The sequence below is a fragment of the Haliotis rubra genome, unplaced genomic scaffold, assembly GCF_003918875.1.
Source record: "Haliotis rubra isolate DU_JTF1 unplaced genomic scaffold, ASM391887v1 Scf1643, whole genome shotgun sequence".
Lineage (NCBI taxonomy): Eukaryota > Metazoa > Mollusca > Gastropoda > Lepetellida > Haliotidae > Haliotis > Haliotis rubra.
Window position 1 is genome coordinate 16607 of NW_025765607.1, and position 19007 is coordinate 35613.

The 19007-nt window shown below is 40.2% G+C and overlaps 1 protein-coding gene across 2 annotated transcripts; it reads left to right on the forward strand.

The window, feature by feature from the left end:
• Positions 1-5523: 5523 nt before the first annotated feature.
• On the forward strand, positions 5524-18174 carry LOC124271925 (protein turtle homolog B-like). Of its 2 annotated transcripts, XM_046707100.1 has the most exons (14): positions 5524-5654; positions 6434-6503; positions 6655-6993; positions 7633-7917; positions 11048-11305; positions 12420-12698; positions 13070-13366; positions 14098-14394; positions 15744-15899; positions 16061-16076; positions 16232-16284; positions 16374-16466; positions 16603-16713; positions 16915-18174. In XM_046707100.1, exons 1-14 carry the CDS (start codon positions 5559-5561, stop codon positions 16926-16928), a joined length of 2364 nt encoding a protein of 787 aa, XP_046563056.1. In that variant the 5' UTR covers positions 5524-5558; the 3' UTR covers positions 16929-18174. The 2 variants fall into 2 exon arrangements, with proteins under 2 accessions (XP_046563056.1, XP_046563057.1); XM_046707101.1 differs by lacking the exons at positions 16061-16076; positions 16603-16713; positions 16915-18174 and having other exon boundaries at positions 16374-16419.
• The last annotated feature ends 833 nt before the right edge of the window (positions 18175-19007 follow it).

The following is a 19007-nucleotide window of genomic DNA, read 5'->3' on the forward strand; positions in this document are numbered from 1 at the left end:
AACATGAATGTTTTTGACACCTCGGCGTGGGAGTCTGGGTACATCTGCCTAATTCTGAACCACAGTTCTGATAGCCTAACTACAGCTTGTTGTATATCTACAGAGTCACCTGTATATGGTTAGCTATGTTTTGGTATCTCTACTGACACAGTTGTTGTGTGACGCCATAGTCAGGTGAACAACAATGTGTTCCAGAAATAGAAGAAACAATTACTTCCTCCAACGTAAAGTACTAAAGTATCATACAAGACCGTTTATAATTTATGGCTAGGGGGGCTGATGATGATGTTCATGGAGAAGTATGTACAATGTGAATGACAACCACCTTCACCCCTGAAATATATATACAAAGTAAGTGACACCACCTGCCTGTCACGTTCAAGATTGCTAAACTTCCCCTGGTACATATGTGCAAATTTGATGAAATGATGAGCGATATTCCTGTAGATAACAATTTCATACATGTTTCGCTTTCATGCACATTTATTTAAACTGTTGAGCGTGATTAGAAAATTGTAAATTGAATAAAAAGAAGCATCTGGTGAAAAATAATTACAGATAATTATAGATATATCATTCATTCATTCAGTTGCCATCATCTATTTACAGGGGCAGGAAGCGTGGAAGAAATGAAGTAACAATGTTTTGTATTTTCCTCACCCAGACCTAAAACTCTCAAAGATCAGCTTCACAAAGAATAAACACCCAAGTAGCGTGCGAATGTCTTAACTCCTGAGCTATCTAATAGCTCCCTCGCTGACTATTCATGCCCTGTTATCTCCCGGTTTTTCTTGGATTATTGTATATGTATACATCATACCTAGTCAAATTGACCTGACAAGTTGTTTCAGTTGGTTAAAATATTGTAAACAATCTGTCTCAGGAAATGATTAAAGAAATATAATTGCTGCCCCGAAAAAAAATCAATCTGCAAAGAAATCACTAGGATCCTATGAATAAAACTACAGATGAGGGTGAAAATACACGTTACATGATTATACCTGTTATTTAACTGCTCGGTCCTGTACCATGAACGGTTCGACAGTTTCAGCCTTATGCCCTTTCCCAAGGAGCTGGACATATAAAGAACGCAATGAAACCAACACATTATAGGCTATCTTTCGTTTGAGCGAAGAATCACCGCCGGGTCTAAACATTCCACTGTAACTGTTTCCTACAGAAACAAGAACTGAATCCAGAGTAAAGAAAAAAATAGCATAGTAATAGGGAAAAGAAGCATTTTGGCTTAACAAGGTAAAATTTGTAGACGAACATGAACTTGAACAACCCTCTTTTTCGTTTGCAGACCTTACAGTTATCTTGTGAATTACAATAGTTGGTACGGATACAGTGCATCTACAGGTACAAGACGTTTTAGGGGCCCTCGTAACTCTACAAAAGCCAATAAAACTGTCGAAGAGGCACTTCACCCTTGTTGAACACGTGCTTTGTGACACTAGCTACCTCTGTAATATCAACCGGAGCAATGTATTGGGAGACACAAACAAGAAGAGCTTAAAATATCTTGAAACACCCAATAAATGAAGAACTTTCAATTGTCATGCGTCATCAGTTTTGCTAATTTAGATAAGAGGGGATGATCGCGTGTGTGCGTGCGTGTGTGTGTGACGCCGGAGACCCGGGTTCTATTCTCCACTTTTTCAGTATACTTCAGAATAGGGATGGGATGCATCTCATCTTTTCGAGAACGTTACTGTTTTCAGTGAATAGAGGGAGTTTACAGGCGGAAAGTCAGAAATGTCGAATAAGTCTTTCATCATGACTTCACAGATGTTACCAATGGGCATGATGTAGCACAAGGAATCGGTAGGGGTATTGATCCACAACAGATGTGATGCAGTTTTAGTAGAAATAGTAGAATTAAATCTTGGATACTTTTAAAATGGAATTCAAATACAAATGCAATCTGTGTACTGCTACCAACCTGTCGTTGAAATATACTCAGGACGTGAAATGAGCGTTTGACCAAATCAGGCCCTCTTCTATCCTTGAACTAACTTCACATCCACGTACCTGCGTAAATTATCCACGAAAAATACGCCGAAGGGTGAATTCTTTATCAATTTCAATCCTGTTTCAAAGTGAATCCTGAACCTACACTATGCGGGGTTAAAATTCAACGTATTCTTTCAGCTCATATTCTCGGTTGAATTGGAGCATCCAGTGGACTTTGGTCAATCTTAATCTTCAAATTTTAGATACTGCTAATGGATCATATACTTTGATTTGGACTGAAGACCGGGGATGAACTTTTCAGCGGTGGTCCTTCTCAGACTAAGATCCTGCATGACGTGTTTGGCATATGGCGAGAACATGTCTTCTGTCACTCTCAGTCTCACAGGTGCTTGGGAGATATCCTCCTGGAGCTACTGAGGATAGTCCCGGTCCTCCCTAACATTCACCAACCAGAAAGTGGAACTTACTGAGTGGCACCCATTGACCTTAACCTGTGTAACCTTTGACTGTTAAATTGCTTCTACTGTCAAGTGGTACAGTATCGCAGTGTTCCATTGGCAAGAAGGATATCAAATTAGGCACTGTCCAGACAAGTACAGTGACCTTTACCCTTTCAGGGTTGACCATCGTCATACAGTTGATTGTCGCGCCATCAACATCCACACACTCACAGGTCAAATCGTCAATCAAACACTTGCCTTTCTTTTTGGCAAACGGTCAAGCAGTCACTAAATCCAATAACATAGCACCAGTGATTTATTGTCTCATGTTAAAGAGTGAGTTCGTCAAACATTTAGGTCAAAAGAATTTTGGTTGAAAAAGGTATGAAACTGCATCACGGTAAATATTAAAGAATGTAGACATTCATGTAGATTCAAATAACATCATAGCTGGTCGGAGGTTGGCAGATGGTCACGGCAGCAATACTAATGCGGTAAGAGGTCCAGATAACACTGTTGCTAAAGATTATTGTCCTGTATTACTTTCCAGAATAGTTCACGTGAGAGAGCCAGAAAACACTGTGGCCTTAGAGAACAAACCTAACATATACTCCCACTCTCCATTGTCGAAATTTCTTCGGTCATGCGATCGCGCCTTGTCAGACGAATTAGGTCAGGGTCATCGTGGTCATTGCTACTCCTCGATCTTCAGTGTCTTGGATCATCCCTTATTTTTACCGGTAGGTACGTGCTTCCTCAAAGGTCGACCAAAGACCGGTTTGTTACCATCAAGTTAGCACCAATGTTGCATCAAGACATCATTGCGTCATGCAATCCAAAAACTTGCCATCGCGTATTGTTTCGTGTGCCTTGTGAAGAATAATTAATTCTTAATACTTTAGCTATGAACGCCTGTTAAATGTTCAAATGTACCCTTGCATACAGCTGGTGCTTAATCGATGCTCATTTGTCGAGAAGGGAAATCATAATTTTGTGTGTGATGTTCTGTCATATGTTCGCTTCACTGTGACATTTGAGGGAATTGAAAGATCTGCATAATAGTCACAATCAGTCGTTTGTATTTCATGTCGACATGGGGCGGTGGGGTAGCCTGGTGGTTAAAGCGTTTGCTCGTGACACGGGTTCGATTCAGCACATAGGTACCATGTAGGGAGCCCATTTCTTTTTCCTCGCCGTGATATTTCTGGAATATTGTTAACAGCAGCGTTGTAAATTAGACCACTGCCATGACTAACCGTATCTGTTGACATGAGTGGTTTACCATCATAGCACATGGACTCCCTCTGCATCTCTGTTGACTGTCACCAAGGACGACACAGACAGGGAAGTGGTCTTTGACAATGTGCGTACATGGTGTCCACGAGTGGGGAACCTACGGGAGAGGAAACATTTACCTGTTCGCCAAGCCCTGGAATCTTCACTGTGTGATACTGATTCATAAACACATGCTTATGATATAGTTCATATGTTCATGCTCATGAGTGGATCATATGAATATGGAAATCTAAAATTCATGGTCTGATAAAGATTACTAGATCAATATATTTGGTAAATGTTTGTATATAAACGTTGCGAGTCTGTCGAGATCTTTTCGTATATAATCTGTATCATGATATTATTTTGTATCATGACATGATGAATCCAAAGATAATCTTCTAAGTGTTGAATTGGTCTCAATAAATATGTTCACGGTAGATAAGCTACGCATAGTATCTTTGATACTGAGTCATTCTTGAACTTGGTGTTAATGAAACCATACAGTAAAATATGACCTTGTTCTTTTCTCTTTCGGGTGAGATGTCCATTCTTATAGACACCACTGTAAACTCCGGAGTCCAAGTGCCCTTGAGTATCACGCTACACCTGTCAATTGATCACAGCTGTTGGTGGCATGTTTCATGTACTTCTGTTGCTTTAATGATCCTAGGATAAGGGTTTTTATGAAAGCTTAAATAACCTTAAGATGTTTATGACAGTCCGGACCGACGGATGGAATCTAACATTATTAAACGGTACTGAGATACATATAATTCTATTCTTTAGATCAAAACTCATGTTGAGATGACAAAGGGTTTCACTGTGAACGTGTTTGCTTTACATACAATGGACAATGGCATTGTAACGCTTTGTTTGTTTGCTGTTTAACGCCTCACTCATCAATTATCCAGCTATATGGCGGCGTTCTGTAAATAACCGAGTGTGAACCAAGCAATCCAGTGTTCACCGCCATGAGCATTGGTCTACGCAACTGGGATACAATGACATATATCAACCAAGTCAGCGAACCTGACTTCCGATCTCGTTTACGCACAAGCATGGGTTGCTGAAGACCAAATCTTACCCGGATCTTTACTTGCAACTCACGACCTTAAAGCGGAGAAAGTAATTTCATGAATGTGTACAAAATTATACAGCATTTAATTTCGGAATAAATATTTGTTACTGAACTTTATGTGAGGCACAGTTATATTTTTCGTTAGTGTATTATTTGTATTGTACAGGACTCAAATAAATAAAACTATGTACTTTATCTTACTTCCATTTAGTATACGTGTATTCAGAATGATTGATATACAACGTTTTTGTTCTGTCAAAAGCGACGTTTCGACATCGATTCTACTGTCGTTGCCAAGCAAGTAATGTGATTCTAAAATGCCCATCAAAGATGTTCTACATGTTTTGCCAATTGATATTATTTCTGAATCATAGTGTCTAGAAATGAAAATGATTACTGTATCCAACAATGTTACAATTATCCGCCTATAATGATATTACGGGGTGTGTATAGATCTGTTTCCTGGTGGTTAAGTCTTTAAACTGACATAAAGGTTGACAAAGCTCTAAGAGTAACTTAGGTAAGATCCAATCTCCAAAATAAAACAGAAAGATGCGATTACAATCGTCTTGTTTTATGATTACAACGATACATAGGAAGCTCCTTTTCTCTCTGAACAGGTTGGCCTGTCTTGAAAAAAGTATCATAAGAGTCATAAATTGGCACGTATCTATACATAAATTGACTACGATATGTTATTATCTCACGACCGCCTCAGATGTATATATGTTTGAGACGGTAGAGGTATACTGAACTATATTTAGACACAGCCGAACTAGTTTGTCATGGGCGATGTGCATGTACACAGGTACTCTACTTCCGTGTTACGTTCCCCAGTCAGACAGGACGATAACATCCTGGACACACCGAAGTCTCAGCTGGTATGTATAATGTATAGAATGTGAACCGTAACTTCTTATTGGTCTGAGTGGTCCATATCCTTATATCACTGCTGAAATACAACCGTGTCTGTTTGAAACCTGTCTGCAAAATATAACAGACCACTGGTGGATCGAAACTCCTTAATTACATAACTCTGTAGCTATACATACGTGTCAATAGCATAATGCATTGCTAATGTAGCGTTAATTAAATGCAACATTTTAACGAGTTACGTACAGTTTTAGTACAGTTTGTGTACAACAAAGTCTGTTTACGGTTCGTGTGTGAGCCAGCCGCTAAGTAGAGTTGCGTCCCTTGGTCCATATACCGTTTTGTATGAGCTTTGATGTAGATATGCACATTATAAACTAGTTATATGAACGCAGGACATCTTTAGACTTCCCGTCAGTAAAAAATTGGCTTTAAAAACAATGTCATTTGATTGACAATTAACATTAATATAAGTCATATACATTTCGTCGCCTAATATGGATCAACGCACAACATTATATGAGAGTTTCTGCATTATGTTTACGCTGCATAACGGCTTGAGTATTAACAATTCGGGTTGTGTCATTATTGTCTCAATTTGTTTATATATGTGACATTATATACTCTTATATGCATGCATGAACGCACGCACGTGCTTTCTATACATTCATACAGTGTTAACAAGTATATATGAACATAAAAAATTGACAGTAAATGTTGCCTGCTACATATATACAAGTAACCACTATACAGAGTAGTTATGGTAAACGATGACGATTTTCTCCAGATCTCACCGAGGTGCCAGACAACAGGCATGGTCAAGGTAGTTTCGGTTGCTATTTTTTGTGTGACTGCAGGTACGTCTTTCATATCTGTCTTATGAGTTTATGTTAAACTTAATTATGTTCTTTGTTCACATTTGAGACCTTGTTTACCTGATACACATTGAATGCCGGTTTACTCATTCTACTTCGTTTCTGCCACCTCGTAAGTGACTTCTCTCTACAGGTGTTGTATCAGGTGCCGCCAGTGCCAGTCCAGTGTTGTCTGCTGTGTCTGACACAGCCAGGTTCAGCTGGGAGATTCCACAGGGAGGTCTGGGGACAGGAAGTACTTTCTATGCTCTCAGTCCTGCTGGTGTTGTTGTGTTCATAGTGACAGGCACTGGGACATTCAGCCCCACCCCCAACTACACATCTAGACTGGTGTACCAGGGGAACAGAGCAGCCAGGAATGTCACCTTCACCCTCAGCAACATCCAGACATCAGATGCAGGGACATACACTTGTGGGGCTGGAGGGGCCGCTAGTGTGATACAGAACTGTGGACAGAAGCTTGTTGTCCTGGGTGAGTGGTTACTTTATTAGTTGTTGTTTAACATAGGATTAATATGGATCATCCATGTTTGTATTCAACATACATATTCCCATGAAAATATAGTATGTCTCAGCTATGTTACGTGTGTCATTATTACACCAATCAAAGATTATTCGAAATTTAATAAAAGCCCGGGTGTATTAGGTTTGTCGAGTTAATTGATGATCAAATCTATTGCACCAATCCCCACGTATCAGAGTTTTAGGATATCTATAAACATGAACGTCTACACTGGTTGCAATGTACTTGTTGTCCGAGAGCAAAAAGGTTGTTTTCGTAGAACAATTTACATTTGCGATAAGATACCTTGGGTACCGCATCGAATATGCTTAAACCTCTTTTAAATATAAATACAATTAGAGCAACTTTATGCAAAGGCCTGTCCTAATCATGGAAGAATAACCGTATACATTTTTTATTTCCAAGTTACAAACTGTTGTAATGTAAGTTAATGTCGCATGTGTGCAAGGAACCAATGATGTAACTGATATGTGTAGTGTTTGTAATGATCAATCGCATTCCGTTTTGGGTTATATGGTTTTGTGTTAACCCAATTTGCATAAATCGACATGTACAAGCACCTAATTTACATATACTGTATTTTGAAAGGCAAACCCACATCACCTGGTCGTCCACCAGTGTCAACAACACCTGTCTACAACCAGCAAGTGACCTTGACCTGCAGCTCCACCTCTACCACTGTCCCTGCTGACCATGGTCTGACCTTGACCTATACATGGCAGCGGGACAACACTGACATCACAGTTACCTCCCCTGGTTCCTCCTTCACCTTCACAGTGAGTTTCCGGGACAGTCACAGCTACAGATGTAGAGCGAGAGAAAGTCAGGGTCTGGAGTCAGAGTGGAGCCAGGTGTACAACATGGAGCCTCAGTGTGAGTACGCACGACGACTACCAACACTCTTATCTAATCGTAAAAAGTAACTACTTCTTCACATTTATACATACACAATGCATGAATATATGCCATTTTTCTATTGAAATCATGCTTTTTAAACCGATAATGAGGTTTTTTCATGGACTACTGAGGACTGTGGGCTACTTTTGTCAGAGACAGAGTTTCAAAATGTGCAAGGTGTTAAGCGACAGGAGTGTTTGGGCAAGATGAAACGGGAATATATTCTCTATCGCTACATTCGTCTCACGCAGCGCAGCACGTCTCAGGCATCGTAATTGCTGCACTTTTAAAATCGACCAGCAAAACACCATTAATGCACTGTAAGTACACTTAGGACCGTAGTGATTGGCGTCATCTATTGGTAAAGTGGTAAAGGGGGATAACTGAGGAATGTACCCCCATTGCAAAGAAAGAGTTTGTGACAGAAACAGCAAAACCTAATTTCAACAAACTGATGCTTACCCGAACTGCAGAAGATAAGTTGTATTGTCTGGTGTCCTATAGTCACGAAAGGAAATATTTTTGCAGTGAAGCCCCGTTAGTCTGGACCCCGATAATCCGGATGTCTCGCCTCACCGACGATTTCAGCTTGTTGCCAATCTATGCCTATTTAATTTGCCCTGATAATCCGGAAATTCGGTTTCCGGAACGTAGCTGTCACCAATCAGTATAAATAAACAGTAAATTGCGTCACAGTCCGGACGCTGTAAGTCGTGTTCACGAACCGTAACAACACCTCCCGGCGGGATGGCCTAAAAGTCGGGCCAAGAAAAGTCGGGTCGGGCCACCGGGTAATACTAAAAATGGATTGCAGAATATTAAAACGAAACCTGCACATTTGGGTCGATACACTTCCTGCCTTCACAAATGCATAGTTTGATTGAAAATGTATAGTTAATGGTGAAAAAACCCACACAACAACAATGACTACATACCGAGATTCCCGTAGAAAAGACACTGTCTTGTTGTTATGTGTTTTCCTTGATATGTCTATGAGGGAAGGTTGCGTGTGACATCCTGGTGTCCTCGGCAGGAAGTGACAGTGTTTTGACTGCTTTTCTTTCCTTAATTAAGATAGTGGGGTTCAGCATTTAACCTTTGTTGTCTCAGGCTGAATCAGCACAGGATGTTTATGTTAAAGAGACGTGGATATCGGCGAGTGTCAATGGGCAAATATGACATGATTATGTATATTAAAAGGAATATTTGAAATCACAAACTTTTTGTATATGTTATAAAGGATCAAACAAAGTATGCATTCACAAACACCAAAATTTTTGTTTTCATTGTAAACAATACCAGCTCAAATCAGATAGCCAGCGCGTATGCATATTCTTATATTTACCAATACACATGAAACACAAAATGGTATTATATCTACCTAAATACCACTTCATAAAGTAAAGTAAAAGTGAAGCCCCTTTCTCTCTCCATTCCCAACGATTTAGGAAAATGAAATCCTCGGAAAACAAAATCCGCAATCAAAAGTGTTTAGTCTCTGTTCAGCCCGACTTGGCCCGCGCTGTCAAAAAACAACTTAAACCTCACACATGTATTCTGATTTGTGTTTAAATCCATAGATTAGTATTATATCTACCTAAATATCAATGTGTGATGCTACAAAATGCCACATGTAAAGATAACTGCTCCGTTAAAGTGAAGCCCTTGTCTCTCATTTTTCAACATAGCCTCAATCAAAAGTGTTTGGTCTCTGTTCAGCTCGACTTGGCCCGTGCTGTCAAAAAACAACTTAAACCTCACTCATGTATCTTGAAATGTGTTTAAATCTATAGATTAGTATTATATCTACCTACATTTCACGTTACAGAGTCTCAAAGCGTATATATTTGAAGCAAACACCTTGCTCAAAGTGAAGCCCTATTTCCTATACATACTCAACAAAGACACAGTGTCACAAGCTTTCGGTCCGGCTTGGCCAGGGCTCTTAAATGCATCTTATATCTCACAGATGTATCTTGGATTGTGTTTAAATCCATAGATTGGTATTATATCTACTGTTCAGTGTAAGTATATAGTCTACACTGGTGACAGTGTTACAGGCAGTGTTGACGGAGTCAGTATACTGTGTCTGAGTGGGGTATTCATGCTTCACTGCGGCATGGTATCTCAGTGAGCTAGCACTATAAAACCAGCTTTAAGTGAGTTTATGGGGTGGTATGTGATTGGATATAGATGTAAAAACATTTTCGGGCCGACGGAAATGTGTATCGGAATTGGCTGAAGTATTTATACGTTTTAAATCGCGTTTCGTTTAACGATTCCACTTTTGGACGTAGCCTCGGTCAGCCAGTTCACAGGCTTCTCGTCTTCCTTGGTTTTAGCCGATTTACTCGAAATAAAGTTGTTATGGTACGCGTTTGTGGCTCCCGATTGATCAATATTATCATGAGTGTATGTTGCATTGATTAATTGTAGGCATGGTGTTCGTTAATGGGTTTATTAGCCAATAATAGATTTGACCCGCCTTGGCCCGGCCCGGCCCGGCCCGACTTTTAGGCCATCCCCCTCCCGACGATGTTTATTTGACTGGCCTCAAACAATGAACACTCGGTGTCATGGAGTTGACAAGATGAACTCTGCTAACTTTTGAGAATGTCAATTAAAGGTTGTTGTTTTAATTAGACATTAAAAGCTGTACTCACAAAAAAATTGTATATGTAGTGTGTATATCATATCTCGGTAGCAACTACGTACCGTGGGAGTGTGACCGATCACTGAGGCATTTGATGCTTTTATTTTGTGTTGGTTCATTGTGGTATAGTTTTCAAGGTTCTTTTCAATGTCGGGGCGATGGGGTAGCCTAATGGTTAAAGCGTCGGCTCGTCACGCCGAACACCCGGGTTCGAATCCCCACATGGGCACAATGTGTGAAGCCAATTTCTGGTGTCCCCCGCCGCGATGTTGCTGGAATATTGCTAAAAGCGGCGGAAAACCAAACTCAGTCACTCAGTCAGTCTTTTCACTGTCATTTTTTAATACATGTAATTATAAGAAGTGTTTTCTAAATGTGTGGAAGTGCATGTTCATGCAAACATAGAGATAAATCGTACACACAGTATCAGTGCCACATTACCCTCTACTCCAGACGGTCCCTACCAGATCTCCTTGACTCCCTCCACCTCCTCCTACACTGTGACAGAACACCAGGCTCTTCCATCAATCTTATGCTCCGCCCTCTGTAGACCCGGATGTAGCTACAGGTGGTTACACAATGGAACCGTCTTCAGCAGTGGAGCGGTGCTCCAGGGACAAGCTGACAGATCCAAGACAGGCTCCTACAGATGTCAGCCTTACAACACACACGGGAGAAGTGACAGTGTTACAGTCAGTGTTGATGTTCAGTGTAAGTATATAGTCTACACTGGTGACAGTGTTACAGTCAGTGTTGATGTTTAGTGTAAGTATATAGTCTACACTGGTGACAGTGTTACAGGCAGTGTTGAGGTTCAGTGTAAGCATATAGTCTACACTGGTGACAGTGATACAGTCAGTGTTGATGTTCAGTGTAAGTATATAGTCTACACTGGTGACAGTGTTACAGGCAGTGTTGATGTTCAGTGTAAGTATATAGTCTACACTGGTGACAGTGTTACAGTCAGTGTTGATGTTTAGTGTAAGTATATAGTCTACACTGGTGACAGTGTTACAGGCAGTGTTGAGGTTCAGTGTAAGCATATAGTCTACACTGGTGACAGTGATACAGTCAGTGTTGATGTTCAGTGTAAGTATATAGTCTACACTGGTGACAGTGTTACAGGCAGTGTTGACGGAGTCAGTATACTGTGTCTGAGTGGGGTATTCATGCTTCACTGCGGCATGGTATCTCAGTGAGCTAGCACTATAAAACCAGCTTAAGTCTGGGCTAGTAGAAGCAGCCGCACATACACATACACACGCATGCACGTCGTCATATGAGCGAAATATTCTCAAGCAAGACGTTAAACCCAATTTCACCTCACCTCACAGTCAGTGTTGATGCTCAGTGTAAGTATATAGTCTACACTGGAGACAGTGTTACAGTCAGTGTTGATGTTCAGTTTAAGTATATAGTCTACACCGGTGACAGTGTTACAGTCAGTGTTGATGTTCAGTGTAAGTATATAGTCTACACTTGTGACAGTGTTACAGTCAGTGTTGATGTTCAGTGTAAGTATATAGTCTACACTGTTGACAGTGTTACAGTCAGTGTTGATGTTCAGTGTCAGTGTATAGTCTACACTGGTGACAGTGTTACAGTCAATGTTCCGTATACCATACTTATTTCAGATTGAAATGTTTAGCCATTTTGTTTTAACCAATACCATGTCAATGATGCAGTTGTTCCCCATTTTCAGACCCAGCCGACATAAGTATGTTTACTGTTTTTTCTCTTTTGGAAAACCTCACATTGAATTCAGTGTTCAGCCATTTAGTTTCAGATGATACAATATCAATGATACAGTGGTTCTTCTTTTCAGATCCAGCCAACATAAGCACTTTTACCGTCAACTCTCACAGTGGCTCAGTGACAGTTAACGAGTCTGATGAAGTGATCTTGAGATGCCAGATTGATAGTAATCCAAAGTCAGCCATCAGGTTACTGAATGGAACTGAGGAGTTGACAAGGGCAGATAACTCCGTGACAGCAATATATAGACTGGAGTCAGCAGACTGTAGACAAAGAGGGAACTACTCGTGTACTGCCACCAACAACATCGGGGCAGCTGTCACCCAGAAGGTGGAATTGCTGGTCAGGTGTGAGTACTTTGCACTTCAGCAAATGGTGGTTACATGTGTACAGGTACATGTGATTGTCATTATACCATAATTATTTCACACTCGTTATGGGCAGGCACAAGTAACACCTTTGGATACAATGCTCGCATGGTAGTGTTATGATTATACTCACTTCTGGTTTTAGATATGTGTTTGTCTGTATCGTCAAATGTCTGACAAACTCACAAAATGAATTTAAGAAGCATAAACAATCCTGCAGAATAATTCCTCTGTAATTGTTTTCGAGTACGTACATAAATTTGCTACTTTGATCTTCATCTTACCCCTCCTGTGTGACCGGGCTAGTAGTTGTACCTGAGCCAATATCAGTTATATATCAGAATTTAACCAGGTCCACCTCGACTTGACGACTCGATTTCCAAGCAACTCAAGTTCCCTGCTAGACTTGGTGGTGACGTGACTCTATCTGTGTCAGTCCTGGCCTACCCCCTTCCTACATTTACCTGGAGTAGATCGAACAGCACCAGCCAGGACGTCAATGGTTCCTCCAGCCCTGTCTCAGACATCTCAGTCACTGCCAGACTACATCTTACTGACCTCCAACAGCAGGACTTCGGGGACTACAATCTGTCAGTGGGCAATGGCGTGGGCAGTCCAGTCACATACACAGTCAGTGTAGTGCCTGTAGGTGTGTTGTGCTTTCAGATTTGCTATTGAAGCTTAAAAGATTCAACTGTTTTCCGTCCGTCCGTGCACATTTGTCTTTCCGGAGCTGAACTCTAAAACCGTTCACTATTTCTTCACCAAACTTGGCACATAGATAGATCTGGTGGTGTACTGGTCCCTTTTGGTAGTTTTGGAATTCTGAATAAAATATTTTGGCATTTCAATGGCAAAAAGTTTTACTTAAACAGAAATTAGTGGTGGTGTACTTTTCCGGAGCAGAACTCTAAAACCGTTGACTATTTCTTCACCAAACTTGGCACATAGATAGCTCTGGTGGTGTACCGGTGCCTTTTGGTAGTTTTGGAATTCTGAATGAAATATGTTTGGCATTTCCATAGCAACAAGTTTGACATAGACTGAAATTGGTGATAGTGGTCCTTTCTGGAGCAGGACTTTACAAAACCTTTCAATACTCTCCTTCCACTTTTCTATATACACACCTAAATATTTGACATAATCATAACTTGTAGATATAATCATGAAGAGTATTTTGCCATTGCGGGGGATATTGATGACTTTGTCTTCTTGTTTATTCTGTATAGGTGACGTTTCGATCGACATAGATTCTAATGCCGTTGTCAAGCAATAATGAGTTGTATATCCATAACAATTGTCCTCATTTTTTATTTGAACTTTTCAACCAATGGAATTACATTACAATAATGACGTTTTTATTTGTTTATTTCTTGTAAGGGCCACCTCAGACACCTACACAGTTTCGAGATCTGGATAATGCAACAGCGTCGTCAATATGGTTCTCGTGGCTGCCTGGGTTCAATGGTGGACGCCCTCAGACGTTTCTAATTGAGTATCTTCAGTTTGCGACAAGAACGTGGACTGTGTACAAATCCTATGATGATCCTGGCGAGATGATGGTTGTTGAAGTGACCGGGCTTACACCAGGAGAGATTTACATATTCCGACTACAAGCTAGAAATGACTACGGGGATTCTGATAGTTATGTATTGGTAGAAGCGGTGACTGCTGGTGGTAAGTGTGTCTTCATGACCATCACTCACTGGTAACACTATGTATCTTATGGAAAACGTGTTTGCTGCAACTGAAGGAAATATATGGGTATCTTTCATGTATAATTTCTTATTTGGGTATATATTCAGAGAACAGAAAAAGAGTAATTTCTGAGTCCTTGTACGCTAATGCACTTCGTGTTTCACAAAGGGAATGTAAATGACCATATATCTGAATAAATATAATTATGTAGCCTAAGTAGACTAAGACTAAGATATCAATTCATCATCAGATATTAGGGCGTAAATATGAATATGCACAATCAACGTTGATTTAGACAAATGGTTTCGCAATTCTTTGGAATTACAGTAAACATTTATGTCGGGGTTTGTTGTGATGAGGATGGGCGTGAATAACAATGGGACTGAACTGCTTGGGGAACTGGGTAAGAACTGGTTCCTCATTGACCCCTGCTTGTTGTAAACGGTGACTAACTGGTTCTGGTTGTCAGACTCTATTGATGCATGTTATCAAGTCACTGCATGGTCTGATGGAATGTCTACAGACCGACGTCTATGTCACTAAGATATTGCGAGAAGCGTCTAAGCTAAAAATGAGCTATATACGTTGTACCCGTCTTTGGAATTTATCATGTGTCATGTATATTACAACCCACCGCTTGCAAGGGTAGCATCTACAGATAAATAGTGAAGACCGAATCTCAAAGTTAATTTTATCCTAAGGGTTTTACAGAAAACTCTTTCGTGACACCAAGTTGTAGATAAAGCATTATTATCATACTTGTGAGGAGCCCAATGCATAACGTTTCCTCAACGTAAACTTGCAACAGTGATATTACGTTGTGACACAAGGTTGCACAGTGATGTGATAATAACGATGTCAGAAATAATGGAAATTACGTCTCTGTGTCTTTAGTATATTAATTGGATGGAAATAATGCACTACCGTCTTGTTTTCTGCCGAATTACAAATAATTCGATGTACGCTCTTGTTCTTGCAATTTTCGGGAAAGAGACAGTTTACGTCGCACCACCGTTTAAGAAACGATGAATCATAACATTGTGTAACAGTCGATACACGACGTTTTGACAACGTATGTATGTAATGTTGCTGTAACGGTGTGAAATAACTTTTTATAATGACGTCATATTAATGTGGCGACAGCGTTGTATCATGACGTTACCAATGTACATCCGGAAACGCCAAGTAAACGTTGTGTGAGCTTGGCACACACACTAATGATTTGTGCGAGGCTTGTGCTTGTCACTACAATATTGCACAGGGCTCAATTGAACCCCAAATGCACACAAATGACAGTCATATTTTATGCTGTTTTGATTACATAATAGATCCACCAGACCAGGAAAAGCTCGAAGCGTCATGCATCGGTACAGGGGTAATAGCAGGAGCTACAATAGGAACCTTTCTTCTTACCCTGCTCATTGGAGGGATGGTTCTAATGGTGCTGTACCGAAAGGGATACAGAGTTGCAAACATTCTAAAAGGTACATAGTATAAGTACAACGCATGTATTTTTATAGTTTCCATCCACAGTAACTTACAGAAAAGGTATTTGTGTCTCTCCATTTCGTTTATGATACGACATGTTGATATTTGTGAAGTGTGTTTCAACCACCATGACATATTTACTATTCCTGTTTTCCAGGAGCTGCACGAAAAAGGTAATCCATATATCAATACAGTTAACTGAAACACTGCATGTAAAACTACGAAATAAGTAAGTAACTTACAATAGGTTAACTAAAGCATATTACTTTTACATTATGAGGTTTATCACCCGATTGTTTTAAAAACCTGACCTGATGTTGTTTTGTAGCTCCAGCCATCTTGAACCTGTGGAAATGGACAACAGAGGATATTCATCTCTAGGTATGTACTGGCTGCTGGGTGTTTCCCTCTAGTTGATATTACAACCATCTCTCGATCTGTTAGCACTAAATCATTACAATATGTTTCAGATCAGATCGCGGCTCCAGCGCAGTATTCAAATGTGGAGGAGGGATCTGAAAAACAACAGTACACACAGTTGAAGATATATGAGAACACAAAAGGTAGGGGCAGCTTGGTTCATATTGTTTAATCTCATGTTTCACATGGATGTATTGTCAGCTTGTTGAAGAACCAGTTCAAAGAATTGAGGTGTAATTTGTATTTGGACATATATTATTTAATTAATCTTATCTTCAGTGGATGCTGCAGCAGATACAAGTACCTATGAGGGCGTGACAGAGACTGCTCCTGTGACCTATGAGTCCATCAGGGCATCGCCATATCAGAACACTGGGGCACATCCTCAAGGTAACCAAACCATGAAACACTCCTGGTGATTCTAATCGCGTTACATCGTCATCGATCAACTGTGTTCTTAAGTGTTTCAACAGTAGTAACCCAAAGCATATGCTTCCCCTTCTGTTCGAGTTTCATACGTTTACTTTATGTGATATGTTCAGTTGATGTGATATTTGTATGTTTAATTACCTTGACTTCTGTACATTTCAGGTCTTGACGAATGAAATACGAACAAAGTCAACATCATGTCATGAGTTTCAGCTGTGGACACAGAAACACGACGTTCAGGACATAGCATCACTTTGCTTTGTGACAGGACGTCCCTGTTATTGCTTCATATTCACATTACTTCACACGATAAAGTTCCACATGCACGTTTACTGTTAGAAATTCAAATCATGTTGGTTACGCTTATGTCATCTTTGTCGATTATGTATTTAATAGTGAATATTTCGCAAAGCAAATAAGCAATATATTTTCACAATGAACACACAAATCCAATTGGTGATTACGTTGACAGATGTACATAAACAGAGACAGAACAGTCTGAAAAGTATGGCATAATATTATGGTAGCAACATAGGGGGATCAGTCATGATTTAGTGAGGTGTCAGTGGGGCAGGAAGAACCGATCCCCAGTCCTGCAGTAGGCACGAGGATACCTGTGCACTACAGAATTAACATCTGGGTGTGTAGTGACTCGAACGAAAACGAACGATTTCATCGTTGATTTGAATGACTGAATCTGTGAATCTCAACAAAATTTCAGTAGTATAATATATGCAAGTGCCTTCAGCTGAATTGATTTGAACAGACAGCGTGTATGATTTCCAACAGGTTCACAACAGCCACAAAGCAAAACTTGATTTCACGGACGGACATCGGTGTAACCATTTTATTTCTTCAGAGTTGGACGGGGCTCCGACTGGTACAACAAACTGTTATGCAAACTGTGTCTTTAGTTTTTGGAGAATCTTCGACACTATATTTAGCACAACACTGACGTCATCCTAGACGCCTAGGGGAATCGAGGAAAAGTCAATACGTTGAAGTAGTAAATTAGTTACCGCCAAAAGGTAAATAACAACCCAAGAACATTAAATATTTCACTCTTTAAGCCTTCAGTATCCCAATAGGCGTTCCTTCAATCGGAATCAGCGTTTACTGTAGGGTGTATAATACCAAACAACAACCAGGAAAACTCAGCCTGTGGAACGACCCGCGTAAACAACACAACCGGAAGTTGATCATGCATAACAACTTGGTGTATATTTTTCTTATACAAAAAAGCTACTGGCAGTTATCAGGACACAACGCAAATACCAAGTAACTTTGTAAACACCTACCAGGAAAAAGTGAGGAGGTCAGGGTGAGTGTACACACCAGATGATTATATAACTGACTTTGATTGTGTCCAAAACAGGATTCCGTAGATGTCATTGTGTAAAATGAAAGAAGGATGAGGTTACAGTGATCTTTGTGTTACCTGCAGTCACTTCCAGGTTACTTACTGTGGTGTGAAATGGTCTTACGACCGTCCACCAGAATATTGCAGACTGGCAGCACATTGGCTGAAGTGAATTACCCGAAGTTGTTTGTGACATAATCCAGATTTATCGAAGTACTGACGACATGCTGCAGCCACGTCATGGCACTTACATATCTGTGAACGAAGACAGGGCTGTTTTTATCTCTACCAGTGTGAATACTGGATATGAATCGTTTACCTCGATATAGCCAAACATGTATTGTGTACGAAGCTGTTATCACCACTAATATAAGTATTGAATGTATATCATATATGCTAAGTGTACATCAAGTATAGGTGAATAGGGATTATATTATGAGGTTATATTATGTTTTTGCCATTATGGATATTGAATATATACCGTATATCGGGAGTGTATTGCAGACATATTGATGAGACCTGTCAAAACTGACACCAAGCAATATTCTTTTTGGTTTCATCGTGTTTAAATAGACCCGTGAAGATCCGGGGTAGAATAGGTCTTCAGCAACCCATGCTTGCCACAAAAAAGGCGACTATGCTTGTCGTGAGAGGCGAGTAACGGGATCGGGTGGTCAGGCTCGCTGACTTGGTTGACACATGTCATCGATTCCCAATTGCGCGGATCCATGCTCATACTGTTGATCACTGGATTGTCTGGTCCAGACTCGATTATTTACAGACCGCCGCCATATAGCTGGAATATTGCTGAGTGTGGCGTGAAACTAAACTCACTCTATCACTCTCGTGTTTAAATAAACGATAATGTTCTCTGCCGACTGCAGGTTACACCGAA

Bases quoted from the DNA above. Each gene is read 5' to 3' on its own strand.
- LOC124271925 (XM_046707100.1), top strand. From the start codon at position 5,559: ATGGGCGATGTGCATGTACACAGGTACTCTACTTCCGTGTTACGTTCC. The intron at 5,655-6,433 runs GTATGTATAATG...GATTTTCTCCAG, and splicing joins ACACACCGAAGTCTCAGCTG to ATCTCACCGAGGTGCCAGAC. The intron at 12,699-13,069 runs GTGAGTACTTTG...GAATTTAACCAG, and splicing joins GGTGGAATTGCTGGTCAGGT to GTCCACCTCGACTTGACGAC.